This window comes from Fusarium phalaenopsidis, assembly GCF_050370095.1.
Source record: "Fusarium phalaenopsidis strain FUZ10S chromosome Unknown contig_32272, whole genome shotgun sequence".
NCBI classification, from domain to species: Eukaryota; Fungi; Ascomycota; class Sordariomycetes; order Hypocreales; family Nectriaceae; genus Fusarium; species Fusarium phalaenopsidis.
This window is the reverse complement of record NW_028145420.1, coordinates 14,381-38,336: the sequence shown is the minus strand read 5'-3', so window position 1 is coordinate 38,336 and position 23,956 is coordinate 14,381. Positions and strand designations below refer to the sequence as shown.

General features: G+C 52.1%; 4 protein-coding genes across 4 annotated transcripts; 2 read left to right on the top strand and 2 right to left on the bottom strand.

Moving 5' to 3' along the window:
* Nucleotides 1-564: 564 nt before the first annotated feature.
* LRP88_00072 (SANT/Myb-like DNA-binding domain-containing protein) lies at nucleotides 565-1,398 on the top strand (the record flags this gene model as incomplete). Its single annotated transcript, XM_083236792.1, has 1 exon — nucleotides 565-1,398. One exon carries the CDS (start codon nucleotides 565-567, stop codon nucleotides 1,396-1,398), a length of 834 nt encoding a protein of 277 aa, XP_083107409.1.
* A 6,175-nt stretch (nucleotides 1,399-7,573) lies between these two features.
* On the bottom strand, nucleotides 7,574-8,611 carry LRP88_00071 (uncharacterized protein; the record flags this gene model as incomplete). The annotated part of the gene is made up of 1 exon (XM_083236791.1): nucleotides 7,574-8,611. One exon carries the CDS (start codon nucleotides 8,609-8,611, stop codon nucleotides 7,574-7,576), a length of 1,038 nt encoding a protein of 345 aa, XP_083107408.1.
* An 11,998-nt stretch (nucleotides 8,612-20,609) lies between these two features.
* Nucleotides 20,610-21,647, bottom strand: LRP88_00070 (HD domain-containing protein; the record flags this gene model as incomplete). Its single annotated transcript, XM_083236790.1, has 2 exons — nucleotides 20,610-21,132; nucleotides 21,184-21,647. 2 exons carry the CDS (start codon nucleotides 21,645-21,647, stop codon nucleotides 20,610-20,612), a joined length of 987 nt encoding a protein of 328 aa, XP_083107407.1.
* A 521-nt stretch (nucleotides 21,648-22,168) lies between these two features.
* On the top strand, nucleotides 22,169-23,948 carry LRP88_00069 (uncharacterized protein; the record flags this gene model as incomplete). The annotated part of the gene is made up of 5 exons (XM_083236789.1): nucleotides 22,169-22,523; nucleotides 22,979-23,308; nucleotides 23,367-23,644; nucleotides 23,693-23,821; nucleotides 23,877-23,948. The coding sequence occupies 5 exons, from the start codon at nucleotides 22,169-22,171 to the stop codon at nucleotides 23,946-23,948; spliced, it is 1,164 nt and encodes a 387-aa protein (XP_083107406.1).
* Between the last annotated feature and the right edge of the window lie 8 nt (nucleotides 23,949-23,956).

Below are 23,956 nucleotides of genomic sequence, written 5' to 3'. Positions count from 1 at the left end.
ATGTGGCTGCATCCTTTTTGTATGTTGCGTAGGCTATAGAACTTGGATGTTTCTGGGGGAGGGTCCGCCCACTCTGTAGAGGCGGAGGCACGGGGGTGGAAGGCAGGATTGCGAAGGGGAAGTCGTCAGAGAGGCCGCTGTCGGGCTGGCTCAAGGTGGCACGCCCGAGGTATAACTGGGCGGTTTCTTATCACCGAAGCACGCTCGACACGGCTGTCGATTGACTGGTCCGAACAAGGCTAGTAGCGCAACTAATCTCTGATGCTTGCCTGTGCCTTTCCCGCCGACAACCCCTGCCTATGTCTTTCTCACCATCTCTACACTGGCAATCGGATAAAGTTCAGCCCCGATGTCCATAAATCCAGGCTTTCGCTGTGGGGCGCCACCTTTTGATTTCCCTTCCCCCTCCAATACATCCTCTCTTACACACCCGTCCGCAATATATTTTGAGCAGGCCACAAGCCTGTTCTTGCGCGCCAAAGCTCAGTCATTCTTGTTGGCCATCACTCACCATCATCCAGACAGACTTGAGAGTTCTGTAGCTCTACTTACCATCCTTCTATTATGGGACGTTACTTTTGGTCAGATCAAGAAGACAACCGCTTGAGGGAGCTTGTCCAGGCTTGCAACGCTCCCGACTGGAATTGTATCGCCCAGGAGATCGGTTCAAGGACGGCCAGACAATGCCGTGAGCGACATAAGAATTTCTTGGAGCCCAACCTTAACAAAAAAGACATCACTCCGGAAGAAGGTGCCAGGATTGAACAACTTGTGGAGGAGATGGGAAAGAATTGGGCCGATGTCGCTCGCCGCCTCGGTAGCCGCCGCACCGGCAATGCTGTCAAGAACTGGTGGCATAAAAATCAGAATCGCCTCAAGAGACTGGCTAGTCAACAGCATTTGGCGACGGACTATGAAGACCGCTACAACCAGAACAGCCCCGGACTCTTTACGACGACACAATGTCTTCCTCTCCCCCGGGCACAGCCACCTCCTACCTTGCCCCTAGACCATCGTCACCCCGTCCATCCGATCGAAGCTCGTCTTTCATTGTCCTGCTCCTCCAAGCCCGCCGAGTCTGACGCTGGATCTCCCTACACCACGTCGCCTGCGCGTCATCCTCTCGTCCTGTACGAATTCGCCGAGCTGCCCCCGCTGCATCTTCCTAAGGTTCCCGCCATGGTTGATCTCCAGCTTCCGGGTCAGTTTCCGAGCATGAGCTCTCCCGTTTTCCCTGCCTATCGTGACCAAGTTGAATCCCAACCTCATCGTCCTTCACTTAGCCTCCAAGGACAGCTACCTACCGCCCCCGACATATCTCCGCAGCAGCAGCAGCAGCAAGATCAGGCACACGGCGGGGGGGACTCGCGAATGAAGGTGTCTTCTATCCTATGCTAACTACTTGGAGCTAAATGTTATGATTATTGGTGGCATTGAGCATACTTCCTGAAATAACACGCTGCCCCGCAAGGATGAGTACGGACACGATTCATTCCAAGACGTACTCTTGATAGCTTGCATAGCAACTCAAGAGTTCTTAGCCATAGGGGTGCAATCTTAGACACGAATGCCGGGGTTGGAACGGCAAGGCAGCGTGATTAAAGAACGAGTTACAGGGTTATATTGTGTTAGTCGGCCCGATGCGGTTGGGCCTTGAGATCGTCCATAAAATTATATCCATAATTCTGTCAAGCAGACTCCGCAAACCAGTGTCGAGGGAAGTTGCGGCGTTCGAAGCGACTCGTTAGGACTCGGGGACAAATGCAAGGCACCGAGCCGGGGTTTTAGCCTGGGTAGAACAGAGAAGCTGTCCCGCGTCAGAGCCAACAAATTGCACGGCTCTATGGCGGCCCAGGTAAAAGAGCAACGAGTGGGAAATATTTCTTCGTCTGGGGGCCTCAAGGCTGAAGGACCAAGCACATAGCCTCACCACCTACACGAGGTTCACAAACTAGCACCCTTTCCTCATTGTCATGACCCTCTTGCTCGATCACGTCAAGTAGTGGGGTACATCGTCGGTCGTATATATAGCACTAAACCAGTAATCAAATTACTACCCAGCAAACGCGGCCAGCCATATCCACGGCCAAGGGGCCGAAAGATAAAACAAGAGGTGAGAAATCGATTCGTAAAGTAAAACATGTAATTACGCGATATCGTGAGGCTGCACGGAGAACGCTTCACAACAGCTGCACTGTTTGTGATCGCAGGTGACACAGACGGCGCCAGCTGTGAAGCTGTTATCAACTGAACAGCAACACTGTTTGCTCACGTTAGCTGTTTGCAGTTGAGATGGTAAGGAATGCCAATACTGACGCATTTCCACATATATGTTGCATTGGACTGAGCTTTGTTGCTTCGCTCTGGCCCGGCATTCGGTTCAGAACCATGACGGGGCTTGGGGTCCGAGTTGGAAGATTCTGTTGGCGAATCCGGCTCGGTTTCGTAAGGTCTGCTGGAAACTTCTTTCTCACTTAGATCCTCATGCTTCCACTCTCTAATATGCATGGGTGGCTGTCTGCGGCCGCGAAAGTGACCCTCGATGTGTGTGCATCGTTGGGCCCATCCCTTCTGTGGCTCGCTTACCCTGATGATCTCGGTGCAAAAGCCGCACCAGAAACTCACATCGTAATTGAGTTTCTCCTGGCAGCACTTGAGCTTCTCTGTGATCTTTCCCGAGTCCATAATGAAGTGTTGTGCCGTAAGGTGGGCTTTGAAGGACTGCCGACCGGTGTAGACCTCCCCACATGCCTCTGTCAAGTTCTGCTTGAGACTGTCGCACTTCCATTTGTCGGGCTCGTAGTGCCGGATTCTTTCGTGCCTCATCCAGTCACTTTTGCTGCCAAAAATCTTTGAGCACCCGGGATACGTGCAACCGTATGGCTTCGAGTGCCTCATGGCATGTTTTCTAGCATGTAACGTCAGCAAGACAGACGGTTAATGGTCACAACCGGATGGTACCTACTTGAAAAGATGATTCTTGGCAAACACCTTATGACACTCTTGACACTCATACGTTAGGTCCTGGTCCTTGTCGACGAAAGCGTCCCGTCCTGGGATATCGTTTTTCGGTCCAAGAGAGCCATCCTGTTTTAGGTAGGCTTCGATCATTTGTCTGGGAATCCTGTCAAGTACTTGGATCACCTCTTTCTGGTTTGAACTCAGTGGGCCCCTCATGACTTGTTCCATTGAGACTGTTATATCAGCGACAGTGTCGCCTGCATCAGCGATCCCGACATCAGATTGGTGAGGCTCCTGGTTATTTAAGCCCCGGGAACCAGACGCCTCTATATGTAATTGATTATCCTGTGACACTTGCTCCATGGGCATCGATGGAGTTCCGCTCTGTGGCTCGGATCCAGGAGAATCATGGCCGGATCCAGGAAGTTCCTGTCGGATTGGGTTTGATGATTGCCAATTAGAAGGGGAGACGGACAGAAGGCCAGCTGTTTGGTTGTCCGAGGCTGTTGTATTTAAGCATGTCGGAGGAGTATAAATCCTATCGTCCTCTTGGGTACGGGCGAGGTTCGGCGTGACCCGGTCAAAGGACATTGAGGCCGAGGTCTGAGGTAGAGCTTCGTGGGTCTCTGAAGGCAGTGAGACTTGGTGTCTTGATTCTTCGCCATGGAGAGCTGAAGGATTGTTGATTTCGGACAGGGGAGCGCCATCAGAATACTGGTTTTGGTCTTCCATATAGGCTAAAACACTTCCTCCCACACCCTCAAGATCCTGTGATGAAGGTGGACTGGGATCTGTGAGCACAAGTTGAGTAGATGGGCTTGTGGTCTTCAACATACCGATGAACATACTCGGTGAGATCGTCACTAGCACTGTACTGTTTTCCATGAACACGATTTAGGTGAGCGCGGAAGTTGTCTGCTCTTGGCCAGAGCTTGCCCGGTTGACGACAGGTACTAAAGGGGCAAATGAATATAGCACTGTCGACTGACCAATCTTTATGAACATTCTTCTTGTGTCTATCGAGATCATTGCGGGTGCTGAAGCCTACTTCGCGCGGGCAACCCTGAAAGTCACATCTAAATGGTAGGGTATGGGTGTTCATATGTTTTCTGAGGACGTTTAGCGAGGCATTCTCCAAGATGTAGTGCGACAGCCATTTGACTTACCTCAATTCAGACCTTGTAAAGCCGCCTTCCCCGCACTTGTCACAGCAGTTCAATTTCTGTCGTCGTCGCCTGTTCACCGGAGTTGTTCTAAGGCTCGCGGGAGGGCAATGGCGGTTCCATGAGGAAGCGGGATAACCATCCGTTGTCGGCTGGATATTCATTTGGGGCCATTCTAGGTTATTCTGGGCAAGTCGAGTTCTGGCGCTTGCCCCGGGATCGAGACCTTCACCGCAAGTAGAGATATTTGCGTCACTGTGTGTCAACCCGCTTCCGAAGGCCTGACCATTCGGCCTGGTCTCAAATGTGAAGGGTATGAAGTTGCTCCGACAGCCCAAATGAGGGAACTGGAAGTCGATGGATCCTGAGGTGGGTTGGTGAATGCCGGAAAATTCGCCTTGTGGCCCTAAGTGATCGAAAAATTTCAGGGATGTGCTGGGCGCCTGTGTGGAGGTGTCGGCGCCTCCAGGACGCTCCACAGAACTCATTGTGACGACAATGTTCAGGAGCACTTCTCACGGCCGTGAGAAGTGAAGAATACGAGTGATCTAGTGTAGGAGTCCTACCCTAGGCCGAGAAACTCACATACGAGAACGAATGACTGGGATCTAAGATGGCCAAGAACGGAGTAGAAGGCGGCTAGCCACTCATATTTCCGGGTCAGCATCTACCTCAGAGTTTGCACCGCTCAAAGATTCATGCGGAGTGACTAGAAATAGTAACTTGGGGGGCATTGATGGGTATCAGATGCGGTGTTCGGGTAGCTTTAGGTCGAGCGCTTATTCGAAGCAACTGAAGGTGAGATTGGTGGAAGCTCAGTCGAGTATTTAGGGGATGGTTCAAGGGCAAGACGGATGATCAAGTCGAGGGGTAGGTTCGTGAAAGATAAATCCAGGCTTGGAAAGTACGCCAAACGAACGTAGCTCAGTTTCGAATGTGGATATACGACGTTAGGAAGTGCTGGATAATTGGCTAGTGCGGGAGGGAAGGTGAAAGGGGGAAAAGGGCGATAACGAAGGGGTGGCGGGAGGTGATGTACCCAACCATGAGCCCCCACAGCAAGGTGCCTGTTGGCTCAACTAGTGGCGGGCCATTGCCCCACATAAACCCACAGTGTGGCCTTTTTCATCCTTTCAGATGAAGCTTTTCTTTTCTCCCTCAAGATGAGGATTTACTGTGATGCTAGGGAATCAACGAATGCCACATGTATGTATTGGTTCTATCATTCAGGCAGCCAAGTCGGGAAGAAGGCACTCGCCACACCAGTTCGAGATTACGACGATTTTACATTTATCTGCAGGTGCACTCTGAGGAGATGCCATGAAGGCCACCCAGGGTAATATACATTTGAGGGGGTCGGCCGTACTGGGACACTTGACAATGGGGCGGAATGCTTCACTACGCTGCCACTGTAGAGAGATAGAGGCATGTGGACATTGGATCTTTGCGGATGAAAAGCCACGATGGAGCCTGCCATAGATTTGGCATCGAGCAACAAGAATGCCATGTCCAACATGACGTACTCCCCATATCACTCCTCGTCAGGAACACGACTTCCATCTCTTGTTCGTCCAATCCAGTATGTTGTGCTATGGCTACGACATCACGATAATCATAGAGTAGTGAAGGAAGCGCTGGTTGCTGGAAGCAATAGGGGTGCAATTTATGGAGCTGCAATCTATTGAGCTGCAGGAACGCCAAGGTCAGTGAGGCCTATGTACGAGAAAGCTGACTCCCTGAAGCTATTGGTGAGATATCTGACTTCGACACTGCCACCCCGGAACCACTGCGGACTCCGGTCTCGGGCGGGCTGCATCTTGGCACTGGGGCTTTTGTTTGAGCTTGGCAAAGTGTATCGCTCTCTTGACATGAGGAGTGGGACTGCATTGTGAAATATGTATTAAAGGCTTCTTTCCAGACAAGCTACTGATGAAATATGAGGTCAGACGAAAATGTGTTCTTTATTATAGTTGAAGCTGGCCCTCGATGGGTTAACTGAGCCTGAAGATCGAGGTCAGACGAGCTTCCGTCGACGGATGGAGCCGGAGCCAGGTTGCATGCGATAGTCTCGCGACCCGGTGAGTTGCGTTGTGTTATGTAAGGGGATCTACTCGTGGGGATAACATACGCCTGCTTGGTCCCTGCAGCAAACTCCCTACAAGCCGGTTGGCCATTTCTAATCTTAGGTCTTGTGAAACTCGTATATCATATGGACCATGGGACTGCTATCAGTCAAGAGATTGAAAAGTACGGGACGGATGGCGCAAAGGAAAATCTTGCCTTCAAAGCGGCCAATGGGATAAGTTGTTTCCCTCTTCTCTGAACTGGTACAACTCGTGCTGATTGGACCAGACGGCCGACCCAATCTAGGAGGCTACCTACAACTCAAATGGCCTTTATTCCCCAGGGCTGTCCCTTGGCCGGGTCAAGGGTACAATTATCTACAGTGCCCAGGACGATCTCAAGGAACCGTTTAGGCCGATGATCATTCGGCAGCATCAGATGGTCCAAAATGGGCACCTACAGTAATCTACAGGCGGTGCGGACGGCGATTAAGTTCGCCGTAAACACGAGGAGACTTTATGCAGACGAGGCAGGATGACTTCCTAATCAACAGCGTTTAGCGGTCCAAACCTGGCGGTACCAACGCCCAATATCCTCAAGCAGTCAGATCATGCTTCAGTTGTTGAAGATAACACTTGGAGAAATTGACCTTCAAGCAGGTCTGTCACACAGAATCAAGAGAGGCGAGGCCAACCAGCCTTGAACCACTGTAGATAGACGCCAAAGCAAAGAGTAGAGTGTTTGGAAAAAGCATTGGGCTATGTTGGTGTAGCTAGATGGTGGTGAAGATGCCCTATTGTGGGAAGTTTATCCGAAGCCTTGCCCTCGATGACTATTCCAAGGCGATCGCTCTATGTATTTTCAAACGAAGGTACATTTCCATGCAAAGAGTAATTGTAACACATGCGAGGTATATAAAAATTTGATCACGATTAAATCCTGCTCTGAGAGTCAACAGTAGGAAGCCTCTCATACTTCACTACCTAACCCCCCGACCCTATTGTCTATTCTATGACTTTGTCTAAGTGTTTGGCTTAAGCGTAATCTCTGTCTTGGCTTCTCCTTTCTTCTCGAGCACCATGCCGGGGTGTCCGTCCTGGGCGGAACTGGATTGAGAACTTCCTAGCTCTATTAGCTAAACGGCGCTTGAGTGAAAAATGATCCATCACGCTGTCTGGCTACCCGCTTTGCCTTTGCTCCTTCCAGGGCGAGGTGTGGTCCCACCGATAAAACGCGAGTATCTGGGATGGTGTCGGTCGTGGTCACTGTGTAACACATGAGTAGACTTCTCTCTGAGCACCATCTCTGATATGCGCGACGCCACGAGGCCTCAACTAACCGAGAGCTTTGGGCATGGACGAGGGAAAAGAAGCGCACTTGCTTGATCACACCACCACTGAGAGGCTGTCGCCCCGGGGTATAGTAAAGACATGCTTAGCCGCACACTCCTGGCATTGACTCGAGCAGAAGCTGCAACTGTCACCCATTCTAGACATTGCCATGCCAACGCCGTAATGTGTAGTAGCCGGCATACTGGAGAGGGACAGGGCGGAGATAAGGGCCGCCTCCTGAGGCCAATTGTAGGGGAGGTCCGCTGTTAACTGCGACTGGGTGAAGGCGGGGGTGGGCACCCAGACAAAGCAGTTATCGGTGCCAGTAGGCGAAGCGACACTGAAGCTTGAGGGGGGTACTCCTCGCAGCTCAACAGGCGGCTGGCTACTCGGAATGCCAAGTTGCGGCCACGCGTCGTCCATAAGAAACACCGAAGTCTGTTGGGTGACACCACCAACGCGCGGGTGAGGATGTTCCATGAGAGAAAGGATTTCATTCTTCACTTTTTCTCTCTTGTCATCGAGAAGTTCGCCGGTTCCACCCTCTTCGAGTCCTTCGAGAGCCGAGACGTCGGCGTGGAAGACGAATTTGTTAATGGCCTGAACAAAGTTCTCGTGAAGCTCCTTGCACCACTGCCCCCCATCCCGCCAGCCGCAGGTATTGGCCACGTCGACGCAGCAGACTTCCTTGTGATGTTCAATGAGGGTGCCGATGGTACCTTCGGTGAGCTTGTAGGTGACCTTGTTGCGCCAAACCATATCGATACACACGACGTATCCCTCAATGTGAATGATCTCGTAATTCATGATGGCCTCGACTAAGGGGTTGTTGGCCTCACGCTTAAAGTCGGCCTCGGGAGTTTTGGGGAGCATGATCGAGGTGAGGATCCAGATGGCATTGGGTGACGATAGAGTCTCAGTGAGGTATCGCTGGTGCCGAGGGACACTGTTGAGGCGACGCTGCTTTACTCGGTTGACGTGCTCGAGGGTCCGTGTGAGCCAAGGCTTAACCTTCGAACCCAGGACGACAATGACGGGCGAGGCTCGAGGAGCGAAGGCAGCAGCCGAGGCAGGAAGAAGTGGCACAACCATGATATTAGCCGAACCGCAGACGGGCAAGGAAAGTGGACAAGACAATAGATTACTGGCAGCGGGAAAGATTCGTGATGAGTGGCTCGAAGCGGAAATATCGCGGGTAGTGAAGACAGTCCGAGTGAATAACCGATGCTTTATAAAGCCGATGGGCTCGCGGAACGTTGGTGGGCGCGTGTAGAAGGGCCCCCACCAACGGTGATCATGTGGCAGCGATGGGATGCGGACGTGCATCGACGAGCCTTGTCGGCGCATGGCCAAGCAGGCTAGGTTGCAGATGGCTAGACCGGGGTCACTTATCTGGCCCGCTGCGAAACCTCGCAGGTGTTGTTAGAGTGGCAGGAGCAGGGAACAAACAAGGAACGATCATCTTCTGGATGGGCGAACTGTTGTGCTCCGCGGTGAAATTTATTACGTTCTCTTCTACATTACAGGGTGCTAGTTTGTCGTACGGTGGTGACCTTGCGGTACCTTTCAGCAACACCGACAACCCACCCCCTCATGACTTGCTTGACATACAAGTATTGAGAAAGCAGCTATATCTATGATCAATCATTAAAATTACACATCGGGCTTCCTTCACGCCACCGGCAACAGTAGCACTGCCAAAAGTCTGACGCTCCGCGCGTCGCCAGCCTCAAACATAACTCTTAGTATAGAATAAAGATACGGGATGCCTGAACCATGGCGACAGAGGAGGTATTAAAATTAGCCGACCCCACGTGGACACGCAGGTCTGTGTTGTGGGTGCCCAAGTCCAAAGTATTTATATCACGCTTCACCCACATTCTGTAACTCTGTACTCTGCACTATCGTGGAATACCTACATGGGCACAATGGCCACCGAGCTGCGAGCCCAGATAGACAACAAGTCAAACGTGGGCCTGCACTTGGGAATATCCAACGCCTCACGTCAGCCAGTTTCATGCACGATTCTGTGGTGACGACCGCCACTGAACCAGGTAATTATACATGTTAGTATTGAATGCCATTTGTATGGCTGATCTGGGGGTGGAATTACGAGAGGAGCGATTACTAACACGGAGCAGCCAGGCACCCCGAACCTTGCTTCGAAGGGGAAACGGCTGCAAGTTACCAGCGACAGATAGCTGCTTAAGTGAACGCACCATATACTCCAACTCTGGGAGGCCGTCATGCGAATGGGTTCACTCGACAGACTGTCAAGACTGGCAGAACAGTGACACAGCTGAGAAGCGAAAGAGGCGGCTCAACAGAGGTAAGCTTGTGACAGAACAAAGGCTTCTCATGCTCTGCAAGGCAAATATATTAACAGTTAAATGACGGTTGTTTAGGATGCTTCAATCCTTACAGCGACGGAGGAAGCCAGCACTGGTTCTGCGCCGACGAGGAATAAGTTCCTAGACGAGGACGGCGAACTCTACCTTCCGACGATAGCAGAACTCAGGGCAATGTCGCCAGAAGACTGGCGCGAGCTCTACGCTGCCTTCGATTCTCAAGGGGCGAGAAGCCATCGGAGTCAGAAAGTGGTTCAGGGGAAGAAGGGGTTGAGTGAATCTACAACTTGAGGACTGGGTGGGAACAAAGAGCCACACTTGGTCTGTGTATTCTACAGGAGTATTTCGGTATATGTTATTATACTCTCTTATATCTTGAAGTACCGCGTGATCCTCAATGACGTGCATCTCTGGGGACTCTGACATCCTCACCCGTGGACTTTTCTTTTTGGGGTGGATGATGTTCTTCCCTGTGTGGATAAATTAGGTATCGCCTTGGACCAAGTCTTCTGAATCATGCACGGCGGAAAGACAGCTCATCTGTAAGGCCAAGCCACGACCGTTGGAGCTCGTATGAGGCCTTCATCTATCTTCTCGTACCAAGTCTCATTGCCCTCGATGCTTCTATAGGACCCCCATCACTCAGTCACTATGCCATTGATCGCTCTCACCTGAGAGCCCAATCCAATCGCGACCTCTGCTAGGGCGACGAAGATGATGGTGTGGATCTGCGATCGAGTTTCTTTGAGCAGAACATTGTAATCATCAGCAAATGCTTATAAAGGTACCTGTGAGTTCATCTCGGCACGCTCTACGCGAGTAATCCTGTGCAATGTGAGCCCGTGATGTAGTTGATCGACCCTGTCTTGGATATGCAGCTTATTATCATCAATGCTCTTCTCCCTTGGTTAGGCAAGGCTCTCGGGAATGTTTCCAGCACACTGATTGAATCAGTGGCTCAACTGGCTTTGGACTGCGGCTGTGACTCAGGATGCTGTAGCTTCCTTGGGTCGGCGAAAGCGTCGTCCATAATGAGCAGGACGCGAGGTTCTCTATCTGCATCTCGAAAAAAGATATCGATTCTGCCGTCTTGCATGGCACGAATTCACGTCACTCAATAGAGATGTTGATCTCTGCGTGTCCAAGAACGAAATCATCATGATAGTCCGCAAAATGACGGTATAAGGCTGCAACCCAGGTATTCAACATATTTTCACAGCAGGGTCGGGACACGATCTACGGTATACCACAGGAAAGCACAAAAGAAACAATGTGAGCGGCGTTGGCTTTCTATCTAGGGCAAGGTACTGCGCAGGAAGAGCTGCTGGCAACGTGGCATGGAAGCCTGCGCGCCATCTTGAATTGATTCCCCTCATGATTCGAACACGTTGGTCCTGTTGTCCATTAGTTTGTCCCTGAGCTTGTGCCATCGTCCGTAGAACTCTGCCCACAGTCCATGCATTGCTCCGTTTCCCTCGTTTCCAAGAAGCACCAAGCTTCGCCGACAACACGGTTTCCGTAACTGTCAGATGGGAGCCGCCCTGAAAGGACTCCACGAAGCATGGAAGGTGCCTTCTTAGGGCGCAATATCGTTCTGAAGAAGTTTCTCCAGACAGTAGCGGCGATCAATGATTGGTAGGACGTTGACCCGGCGCCAGTGGAGGATGGACTTTGGATTGGGAGAGGACCTTCTCATTCGTTGGCCTATAAGGAATTATATGCTCGATCGGCGAGGGGATGAACAAGGCTCATAGTCGTGCTGTATTTGTTCCGGCTGATAGAAACCCTCGTGGTATTGTCGCCCAAGAGTAGTACGGGACAAAGACCGACCGCATGGAGAAGAGCCACCAGAGGCCCTTGCCATTCCCTATTGTCATAGTCTGGTTATCACTTGGAAAACCTATTGTGTCTTCGTTCTCGTGGTCACAGTATCGTCGCAAGACTCGACGAACTAGGCGTGATGGCCGATCGTGTTCAGAGGGTCTGTCATGATACCGATTAGCGGAGCCAGATGAATCACGGGGTTGATAGACTGTAGTACTGGCCTTGAATGACTGTCGCTGGTCAATGCCGCTGCGCTGCCGGGCCTGAGATGGCTGACAGGGCGTTGCTTGCCATGGGTCGCGGTGCAGCAAGAAGACATCTGAGTCGACGGAGGGAGAGTCGGGGGTGGGATACTTTGGCGGGCGACTCGGTGATAGCAGCTCCAGGACGGGGAACTCGGCGGCGGGAAGCTGAAGGGTGGCGATTCACGGGTAAGCCATCGGTCGAGGGCTCTCTGGAAGGAATTAGAGCCCAACGGAGGTAGGAGATTGTTTTTGAAGCGTGGAGGAAACTTGCCCGTGGGTGTGTTCTATCCCTCTGTGGCCTCCTCAACGGGGGGCATAAAACGCGAGACTCAGGGAGGTGAGGGCACAGTCGATTCATCCCCCGCTAGCCTCCTAGATTATGGGGAACTGCCCGAGAAGACCGCCGCCTGTTGGTTGGAGTGAAGAGAATATCCTCGCCATGGAAAACACCACACCAATGGACGTTCTAAGCGGCTCTGCGATAAATGGGGGCGGTCGAGACTGGGGGTGGACGGAATTTGGACTCAACTGCCATCATGACCGCTCCCAATCTTGCCATGCTTTGGCCCATTAGTAACAGCTGTAAGATTCGGTTTGTAGCATCATCGTGTGGCTGTCTTGGGCCTACGGTTGTTGGATTGGCTCACCAGTGAGTGGATACGTCTTGCATGAGCAGCGTTGAGCATCCCTATCTAGCTAGCATGCTTTCCTCTCCTCTCGCCCGATCCCTCAGCTATCCGCACCCCCTTCCCGGTTCGTCAAACAGGATCGTCAACGTGGCGCTTCCAGACCTAACAGTGTCAATTTTCCTCTACCTCTAGCTCAATCAATAGGTAAAGGGGTCTCTGCCTCTCGCTCCTGTGATGCGCACTCTTCCCGGCGTAACAGAGTAGTTGGTCCGGCTCCCACCTTGGCTCCCTGCCGTTGTGGTCGGCTGGGGTGGCCATTCCACACTCCCGAAGGAGTACGACGGTGTTGAGGTGGCCTTGGGATACTGGCAAGGCCGCATTTAGCTCAAACCGAAACATATGCGGCTTCCAATGATCCATATTGACAATCCTCCAACCCCGACTCTCGAGGCAATCAGGCTGCGCTTTGACCTTGTCAGCATGAGTAATGGAGGGAGGGAAGGACCGCGTTGAGAATCCACCAACCTTGGCCTTGAAACAGTCGAGCAGCCCCCTGGGAACGCATCAAGGAGGCCGGGGTGCCGGAGGAGTGGTGCTAGGCTGACCACCTCCCTACCAGCCATGTTCTAGGCTTCCCTAAAAGCAGTGTCTAGAGAGATGAATATGCAGAAAGTGTCAACACGGAAAGTGAACCGTTCCCCCAGTGCATCTTGGCCATGCAATCGATGCGCTCCTTCAGTGGCATCACGGCATCCCGAATAAGATAACTAAGGGTGTTTCCGACCCCCTTTGGCTTCTGACCTCTCCAAGTGCTCTGGATAAAGGCAAGGGATACCAATGGACCTCGATCAATTAACTAAAACATGGAAAATTTGACAGCCAAACAGTTTTAGCCACCGCCTAGGGAAGGTCAGAAGCCAAGGGGGGTCGGAAACACCCTTAGTTATCTTAGCACAGCGCCTTTTGTCTACTTATTGTCGTTTCTTACCTGAACCGTCCGACGAAAAGAACGTAAACGACATTGGGAACGCGCAGGCAGGTCGAATCAAACGATCCCTGTGGTCGATAGATGATCTCGTACTCCCCCTGAAGAATTTCCATGTGCTGCTTGGTAAATTTCGTCACCTTGAATAGCGCATTTGCTGCACCTGGGTACTCAGCATCCGGATGGTCAAATCAGGCTGGAGGGAAAACAAACGACGGTGAACCGCGAGCCCATACGTACGGAGCCCGACAAGACCGTGCAGGTGGAGCTCGTTCATCATTCGGATGAACTTTTGCACCCCCCACCTCATCCCATCGACGGCCGCACCCGGCTTGTCCAGTATCAGGCTTAGAGATTTCTCGCCTCTTCCAGACGTACCCCCCCTGCTTCACCGCCCCCTCACAAGCGTCAAGCAGGATCATGATCTCCAGTTGGCGGCTTGGGTCCAACGCCTTGACGAGTTATTTGGTCAGATCCGGATAAGTCATTTGTTTGCGAGTCTGCGGCGGATATTGGCTTGTCAGGGTGAGCCTGCAAAACAGTGCCGCAACATCCTCGTCAGTCTGAGGCACTGTGAAAGCCCAGCCATTTTCACTCTGGAGAAACTGCCCAGAAGAAAAAAGAAACAAAGACTGTCAACCACTGCTAAAATTTCCAAGGCAACTATTTCTTTTGGTACCTGCAGGATTGAGAGGATTTCAGGTCTCTACCCTGTTAACCGGCATGACAGATGCTTCCAGGATGGATGTCATGATGACTCCTGAGATTCAGGGCTGCCCTGTTCCGCACCCACGTCGCCAAACTTGACAACAGGAGCAAGAGCTCGGTCTGCTCAACTACATTGCCTTCAAGAGATACGCATGCCGAATATCCCTAGGCCTGAATGTCTCTAGCTTTGTAGCGACACAGATATCCTTAGGCGCTGTCTCCCAATCGTCCGTAGGCATCAGCCATTTGGAAGTGGTTCGTGGATGGATGCTATCCACAGCTTGTGGCTTCGATCTTTACTCTATGGCAGTGAGCTTCCTTTGCTTTCACAGAATACCACGCAAAATAAGTCAAGATCTAACGATTTTGCAGACTTGATCATGCCCCCCCGCGCCTCCCGTTCTTGTCACCCCTTCTCTCGACCTTTCCGAGCTCAACATCATGTGGAACCTCCCATCCATCCTCGAGGTCTCTCAGACTACCCCCGCCGCAACAGCCTGCCTCTACTTTCGCAGAGCTCAGTCTAAGCAGGCCAAAACGCGCAGGCGTAATGCCAGACCTTTTCTCTGGCTTTTGGCTGCCATATTCCCCGTCTCAGCGACCGACATAGGCTCGATAGCAGTCCTTACCGTACAGTCTGGAAAGTTACCCGACGCTCAGTCCATGGCGACAACGATCCTATATAGCCTTGCGCTCCTGTACCAGATCGACTCTCTCTTGGCCCTGAAGCACAGAAACAAGGAGGCGGGGAAGCCGAGCTGACATGCCCTCCTGCGGTCCTGCGCCACCATGGTCTTGTAGGAGATGCTCTTTATTGTCGAACTTATGGCTGTGCCCCGCCCCTCGGAAGTTGATACGGTCTACAGTGCCGTGGCCACGGGTTTCCGATGCTTCCTTCAAGTCGCTCTTCTCGTCATGTTTGCCTGGCATGATAGAAGGGGTGACATCCGGCTCAGCAACAGCGCCGATGAGGAGTGACAGCGGCAACGAAGGGGGCAACAAGTCCACATCCGACAAGGCGGAACCGCAGTACCAGCGATGAGACCCGAGCAGTTGAGGGTGTCTTACCGTGGGTGAAGAAGTTCCGCATCTTCCTACCCTTGATCAGGCCGAGGAGCTTGCCAGGAACGACACTACATTTGGTCATTGTCATGCTGCTCCCGCAGACCGAGGTGGCCATTGATCTATATGTGCCACACATAGCAGGAGCTTCCGGACGGAGCACTTCTCGGGTGCTTGACAACAAAAAGCCAAGCCCAACCAAGCAAGATTTTGGGCCAGTCTGCGAGGATCTGGACTTGCTTCTAGCCACCAGGCTCCTCCGCTGGAGCAGCGGGATACCCAATATACGGGCCTGGAGATGGCAAAAGTTCAAGCATCATGCGACGAGCAGAAGCGGGCGGCCATCCTCGCACACTTACTACACCGCAAGGCGGCCTTTTTCAACGTGGTCAACCCAACGAACGTTCCCGGAGTTGTTAGCCTGAGTGGTTCCTTCTGGAGCGCACTGGAATCGACCCTGCCTGAAACTATACCACAGACCATCACGTTCTACAATGCCAGCACTACTAAGTTTTGATGTTTCGGGTCGCGCGCTGCGCTGGAATGAGGGATCGGCGTCATATTGTGTATGCGCACTGTCCTCCCCTCGAGCTGCGCACGCATGTCCATGTTCGCTGTTCATATGACGGCGGAGCAAGGCACGGAACGACGACCCCAGGATGCGCTTTAGAGTTGTTAGATTGCAGTTTTATGACAGTGTTACTAGAGGACTGCACTGAGCTCTGCGCTGCACTCGATTCTTATGGAGCGAGAAGCCGTCGGAGCCAGGAAGCGAGTCAGGGGGGATAAGCAATCGAGTGAATACGCAGCTTGAGGCCTAGGTAGGGACAAAAACCACTCTTATTTTATGTTCTCCATAGTTGTTTATTAACCCATTTTCTTCCTCTCTTCAATAGTCTCGCTTTGGAAGTCGCCAGACTCGGTCTTATTCCATCATAAGTCTCTCGTTGCGTTGGGAAATGACATGACCATACCAGTGGTATCTCCGACCCTCCGACAAGCACTATTTTCAGTAGGAGCTACGGTATCATCCCTGATGTCAATGCGCGCATAGGTAAATTCGTTTCATTCTAACTAGTTTAAGTTGCAACAGCATAGATCATAGGACAGTGTTGTTGAGAGTTACATGGAGGTAACTACATTTGTCTACGATCTCGGTGTTTGGCAGTCCGCTCTTGTATCACTCAGGGAAAACGCCCATTCCATCCTTATACTTCGGCCTTCCGTGTTTCTCGAAATAGTATCCCGCCCAGCTCACGAGAGAGTGACACTCAAAATCAGGATATTCGCTCCTACTCCCGCAGGCAACACCAACATCGTGTGCCAGAGCCAGCAGCTCACCTTTCTTGAGCCCTCTCATCGTCTCATTCTTAGAAGACATCTCTTTGAATGAAACTCTTCTCAAAGGGTTACTCTCGTTCTGGCTATTATATTCTTCGACGAGTTTGTCGAACAATTTATGCACTTTGGTGGAGTCATTCTCATCCACTTCATACGGGATCGACTTGGCGCTGTACTTCAGTCGTTCGTACATAGCTTCTGCAGGGTCTTTGACAATCATCTTGGGGTATTCATCCGAATCAAGACACATCCCCTGCCGAGCATCAAAGACGACCACCAGAGTCAGGCTTTGGAGAATTTCCTCTAACATTTCGGGAGCTGTGAATCTCGGTCGGCAAGACTGTAGTATAGTAACCCTTGGAGTAGCTCGCCTTGACAAAAAAGACCAACAACACAAGATAGAGCGCAATAATGTCGGCCACGGAGTGAGAAGGCGTTTGCCTGAATGGTGGAGAAGAAGGAGAATTTGGTGATGAAGAGAGAGAGCTGTGCCAGTTGAGTAGGGGTGACTCTTTATACCCTTTCAAGGGACATCCCCCCTGACCAGGCTGTGGAGGTGCAGTAGCAGCGGAGAGAGTGACGTGCCGACTGCTGCGGCGCCCAAACGGAGGAAGCAAGCCCTCGGGCCTTCTGAGCATGCGCTGGAGAGCACAGGTGTACAATTCTTGATCGGAGTCAAGGGAATTGGCTCATAGGCCGTGGCCTGGCAGGGGGCGGGTGAGCCTCTACCCATCTTAGCGCTGTTGTCCCCCGAGCCCAGTGCGAGTAACTCGGGCACTTTTGCCTCATCGAGCTTGCTCCACCAAGCCCTGTTTGTAAATCAAGTCGGGCCACGTACCGCTCCCCAACTGGTATCTGCTCCTGAGGCGGCGTCTAAGTGTTGATGCGTTGTGGCTTGGTTGGTTCCCACGGGCCTGACACATGCATATTGTGGTAGCCACGGCTCGGACAACGGGTCAATCAAGCAAGCACGCTTACATTGGCTGCGTAGAACCGCAGGATGAGGATGAAAGGGAACAAGTCCTGCCGCATAGACCGGCCGTGCTCTAGGTAGGCTACCCTCCCTCGTCGCGGATGTCCTCGTTCAGCATTTCCTCAGGATTGTCTACTCGTGCCTGGTCCATAGGCGGGCCTATTTCGCCCACCCCCCAAACTGTTGCATACTCAGCCACCCAGCGCAGCCCAAGATGAGGGTGAAGCTGGCCTCCCGGCACGGCCACCACAACGAGGCCTGCCCCTCGTGCACTCCAAACGATACCGGGGGGTTCCTAGCGTTTCTTGTTTTAGCTCCTCCCGACCTCTCCCGCTTTGCAAACAAAAGAGAGGGCGCGCGATGCACGTCGGGTATGGGCTCTCGGCCTTGGAGACAAGGTTCTTGTGACATCCCTACCCACCATATCCGCGATTTTTAGTGCGAGTGCCAAGGGGGCCCGCAAAACCCGCGATTTTTAGCTCCAACGCCAAGATAACTGCTGCCGGTCATGGGGGCCCACTAAATCCGCGATTTTTAGCGTGATGCCAAGGCCGGTGGGTTGGGGCTGGGGTTGGTCCCAGTTAACCCACGCCTTTTCTTTCAGTGCTCTCTGCCTTCCTAAGGCTTGGGAAACCAAGCTTGTGTGCTTGTGTCTGGGACATTTCTTTATCGGAGTTGATGCTCTTGACGCCGCATGGTTAAAATTATCTATTCGTGCTGCACGTCTGATTCTTTGTCTGGCTTAGCTGAAGTTGACGACCCGAAGGCCATCTCTGTTACTCAAGAATAGTAGAGAACTGATAGTAAACGCAACACTACCCGGTTTACCACGCTGATATACTGCCTTCCCCTGTCTCCCAATGTAATTCCTTTCCTCTGAATACGCTTTAGTAGTTAACAAAGGCAAATTGCTATAGGTCAACTCACTCATTTTCAGATAAAACGCCTGCAGCTTCTTCAGGGCGTCCACCTTTCTCTCATCCCCATCCACTAGCGTTTTGCTCTTCTCCGAGTCCCAATCCAGGAAAAGAGGCGACAATCCCATTGTAACGTGATGGTGCCATAGTAGGGAGTTACAGGAATGAACAATCTCACTAATTAGGGTTTCAGGTCTAGATGGGTGAAGCCAAAGGTTAAGCTTCAATGTCGGTCAGTTATTGGGCACAGAGAAGATGAACAAGCTGGGGACTTGTCCCACTCACCGGGTCAGTTGCATTTTTCCAGATGATGTTCCTTCCAGCATCTAATTCCCGAATATGCAACAGCAAAAAGGTGGTCAATGTTGCAGGAATCCACTTGTCTCTACCCCCAGGCAAGAGTTGGTGGAGCGCGAGAAGAACTTCCTTGTCCCACTCGACCAGAATACGCTCTAGTTGATGATTGAGCTGATTCTGGATCATGCGGGGCACAGGAATGATCCCATGCCACGCCGAGTTCTTGCTTTGAACCTTGGTCATCCCCAAGGTTTCCTCCCCGGCAAATCGCCATCCTACGCGAAGAAGACGAAGGGCCGTATACATGGCAAGGCATTTATAGACAACCGGCTAAGAAGATCAGTATCTGAAGAGTCCTAAGCATTATCTATACCTACATGAGAGGAGAACGTATTTGCAAATTGCACCAGCCAAGATGCAGAGTCGTCTTCTGCCCGCACTTGACCCAGTGCAGAGGGGAGGCAGCCATACACATAGTCATACAACGCAGGCGTTTTAACCAAACTGTATGCTGTTGTTTTTACCTTGTGCCATCCTCGTGTGTCTTTCCTGACGGCCAAAGTTTGGTTTTCGAAGGTGGGTCGAAATTCCTGGCATGTGACGGTGATACTGGGACCATTTGGATAATGAGAGAGTGATATTGGCAGGATTCTATCACTCGCTGTTGAAGGTACTACAACTGTGAACAATACTTTGTATTCTTCATTAAGCCCTGTCGATCTATCAGCATTTCAGGTCTTGGCCACAGGTAGGGCTTCAGGATGAATTGTACATTTTACGAAAGGCTGGAATTGTGTTACTCGATGTGGTGAACATAAATTCGACGGAATGCGCGATTCTGAGCACCGTAGGCAATACAAGTGATTGCTTAGGCGTTCGCACTAAATACAAAAGTTTCGCTTCCGTCAGGAACGTCGATAGGATTGGGCCATTGAGGGGCAGTGCGATAAATACCTTTTTTTTATGCGCCCAGCATCTTATGCATCTACCACTCTTGGCTGCCACTGGCGGAGAGTATCGCGTCATGCTCAGCGGCTCGGCTGCTTGTGAACTACGCGTCGTGAATGGAATCGTGCTAATCCCATGGTCGAATGGCCCGGCTGTGTCCATCGTCCCGGTCCCCCATTCGACAGTTGGATAGGGGGGGGGTGTGGCTTGGGGGACCTGGCTGTTTTGAGAGATACTCGAGGAAGACTGAAAATCGTTATCAGCCTGCCTCGCTTGGCTCTGAGCAATCTCCAGGGCTGCGGCGGCCGACGGGGACTCGATGAATGCCGTTGTCTGGGCCAGCGCCAGCGCGTCTTGCGCCTCCTGATGCCAGGGAAGCGGTGGCCCAGGCGCCGAGCTGCCTCGGCTCGCTGAGGTGGATGGCAAGTCTAGCGCTGAGGGTTGTGTGGAACTTGCGTCGAGGCACTCATTGACAAGGGCGCTATAGCTCTCGTGATAGTCGAGAAGCAATAATTGGGGAGATACATTCCAATTGTATTGGGGCACATGGGCCGGAGACGAGAAGGGGGGCTGTCGGTTTCTATCGTCCATTTTCTCGACCCATCAGGTTGTTGCCTTGTTGGTGATGGTGAGGACACCTTCGGCTGAAATGGAGGAGATAATCACGTGATCTACCGACCCTCATTGGCTGCCAACCGAGATCTCAGTTCTGGCGGCTAGCAGCAAACAACAGGGCTCGCACATGTTGGTTTTGAGGTAGTCCCGTATCGACTTGTGGCCATGGAGAACACGAAAGAGTCTTTGTTGAATCTATCATCCATAGTAGGCAGCCTGTTCCCTCCGAACCGTCATGTCCACGGCCTTGTTAGTTCTTCCGCCCCAATACCTTTTCCGCTCCTTGATAACGCTCTGCGCAGCGCCCTTCAATACCCCTACCTTATCGATGGCCGCCATGAACTCTGACAAATCCTTTGCGTGGTTATTCTCCTTCTCGTAGCAAAGAGCCTGTATCATCATCTCAATCTTGTCCATATCTTGCACTACCTTACTCTCCGAAGTTTCTCCTGCTTCGAACTCCATCCACCACTGCTTCACCCGAGAGTCTGAAACATGCTTCGTACTGAACTCCATAGCAAGCTGCTCACGCCGATGCTTTTCGGGCCTGGGAACGTTGTCTGCAGGGGTGATATCGCCAACCAATGTTTCCGCCATATCGTGGAGCACAGCCATTGCCATACAGCATTGGATGTCCACCCCGGGCACCCCTGGCACCCCTGGCAACGTCAAGCAGAGTGCTGCCATCATCCAGGAGTGCTCTGCAACTGACTCAGGCTCCCTGCTCAACATATTAGTAAAAACCCCACGTCATGTGGATGAAGTAACGCACTCTATGCCATGACGTATCCATCCCTTGCGCTTCCTGCTTAGGTTTTGACTAATGATGAAGGCGAAGGCGACGAAGCCGGTTGTGTGGTCGAGGACATTGCGTAAATGGGGGAGGGCCTCAAGTGCGTCTTCAACTGACCACATCTGGTTGCCTCGTCCTGAGTTGTCGACAGGCGCAGGTTCATTTCCGTACCAAGGCTGCGACAAAATGCCAACGATCTCATCAATCCAAGGCTTTAGAACCACCACGTCCTTGACCAGCTTGGCCAGGCCTTGGATATCCTTGGTGAGGGAGTTGGTTTCATCGAAATGCAGCACCAGCAAGAGTAGAGAGATCTTCTCAATCTCGTTGACCACTCTGCTTTCCGGGGTTATGTTATCGACGAATTCCTGCCACAGTCCTCTTTCAGTGTCATGTGCCAGGTGTTCCTCAGAAACCTTGGCGACTCCATACACAGTAGCCATTGCTACGCAGTGCAGTTTTTTCACTTTCGTTTCGGGAGGCAGGGCAGAGCATATCATGCTCATCACCCAGGAATGGCCGGCGATGGAGTAATGTTGCCTGGCCCAATGTTAGCATGGAAGAGCGCAGAGTAAAGAGACGGGGCGCCGCACTCCAGGCCATAGCCCTCACATCCCGTCCATTTCCTCTCCTTGGCTCGTATTGCGTTGAGTGCAAAGGTGAGAAAGGCGTGCGGCGAGGGTTTCTGGTTCTCTGCATGACCGGCGATGGGATCGCCAAACTGTCAGCACAAGAAATGGCATAGTAGTTGCATGCATACCGATAGCATTCAGCGGCGAAGACGACATGGTTGAGAGGCAGTTTGATCTCGGTGGTGAGTTAAGTGTGCCCACAAGAGGGGAATCTGCCGGAGGCTTCAGGAGATTCTCCGCAAGTATGTTGTTCCGAGCCATTACAAGGAGTGGGGTTTCTCGGAACCCCCACCGGCATCCTCAAAGTTGTCAACGTCAATCATTCAGCGAAAATGGCAACTACAGCGCAAGACCTCTCCAAGCTTTCGATTCAGGTTATTGGCCTCATTGGCCAATCCCGGGGAGAGACAGTCTATCGCATTCGCCTGCGAGAACAGATTGTCTCCTTGGACAACCTTCTCCAGCTTTGGGGGGATGGCCACCTTATACCCAACAGTGAAGCCGTCGATGGGCCATTGCAACGACTTGCGACGACCCTCAGCAAGTTGGAGCTGGATCTGGATGGGGAGAGTCCCTGGCCTTTCACTCAGGACCATACGAAGGAACTTGTGTCAGAAGTCCAGATCGAGATTATCGCCATGAGGCAGGCAATGGTCAATAAGAGGGTCTTGACCTCAGATCGTCCAGGTTTGGGACCCCGAGAGCTTCTTCATGAGCTCTAACGGTAGTTCATTCAGATTGCTGAGTTGTATCCCAGGCTACCCAGCCACTGTCGCGGAAGCTGTTCAATCCCTGCGACGACGGACTCCCTTGGCTTTCATGTCTCTCATTAACGGATTGAAGAGCCTGTATCGGGAGGGCTGGCTGAGGAAGGGGATGAAGCATCCCGAGAGCGTTGCCAGCCACAGCTTTGGAGTAGCACTCCTGTGTCTTTTTGCCCCAGTATGCATTAGCCACCCGTCTTGTTCTTGTTCATGGTTTCCCTAATTCGAGAAAAGCCCGAGTTGGACCGGAGCAAGTGCATCATGATTGGGATTATCCATGATTTCGCGGAATGTCTGGTTGGTGATATCACACCTCATGATGGCGTTGACAAGGGTAAGAAACCATATTCATGTGCAGATCCATCTGACATCCGCCAGAGCAAAAGAGCCAACTCGAGGGCCGCGCCTGGCGCTTCATCAAGGAATATCTCGAGCACTACGACAAACCTACTGCACAACTAATCTATGACCTGTGGCTTGAATACGAAAATCCAGCATCGCCCGAAGGAAGGTGGGTGAAACAGGCTGACAAGTTGGAGTGTGTGAGGCAGGCTGTGGACTATGAGGAGCAATTTCCCGACCTGGACCTGGAGGAATTCCAAGGCCTGGAATCCAAAATCACTTTGCCTGACCTCAAGCTATGGTTGACCGGACTGCAGGAATACCGAAAGGTGTACCGCTCAGAGCAGGGGCAGCGACTCCCTCTCAGTGTCGTTATTGGTTTGTTTCATGCCTGCTGGTCCATCCATGATGCTAATATCTGTAGGGGACTTGCCGTTTGATGATAAGGACTGTGCTAGCCACTGCCAGGACTCGGGAATCGACTTCATTGCTTGGCCCGGGTTTCTACATGGGGACTCAACAGACCCCCCCGAAGCACGGTATCGCCGTGATTCTCAGGCGCGTGACGGTCTTGTACCCGACGGGCCGGCAGTAGATCTCCTCTGGGCAGAGATTGAGCGGCGACGTCTTCAAGGAGCTCGATGCGTCCTGGTCAAAGGCTTTCCTGGTAACGAGGAACAGCGCGTCCAGTTTGCGTCAAACGTCAGTCATTTCTTTCGCTTTCAACGCAACCACACTGACCCTTGCCAGGTGCGAGGTGCCCGCTTGGGACTTTTGGTCCTGGAGCATGAGAATGAGCTACAGCATCGTTCATCCCCTGATGTGCAGGTACAAGAGCATATGCCGGCCGATAGACTTACGAATTCTGTTTACGTCAAGGTATGGCTAGCTTTCACCATTGGCGCACCGATACAATGTCTAATCATCTGCGTAGGTCAAAAGTGAAGAGACCATCGACGAGGTAGTCATGAAGTTGAAACTTTACAGCTGGATGGGGTTGAATTGAAACGGGGC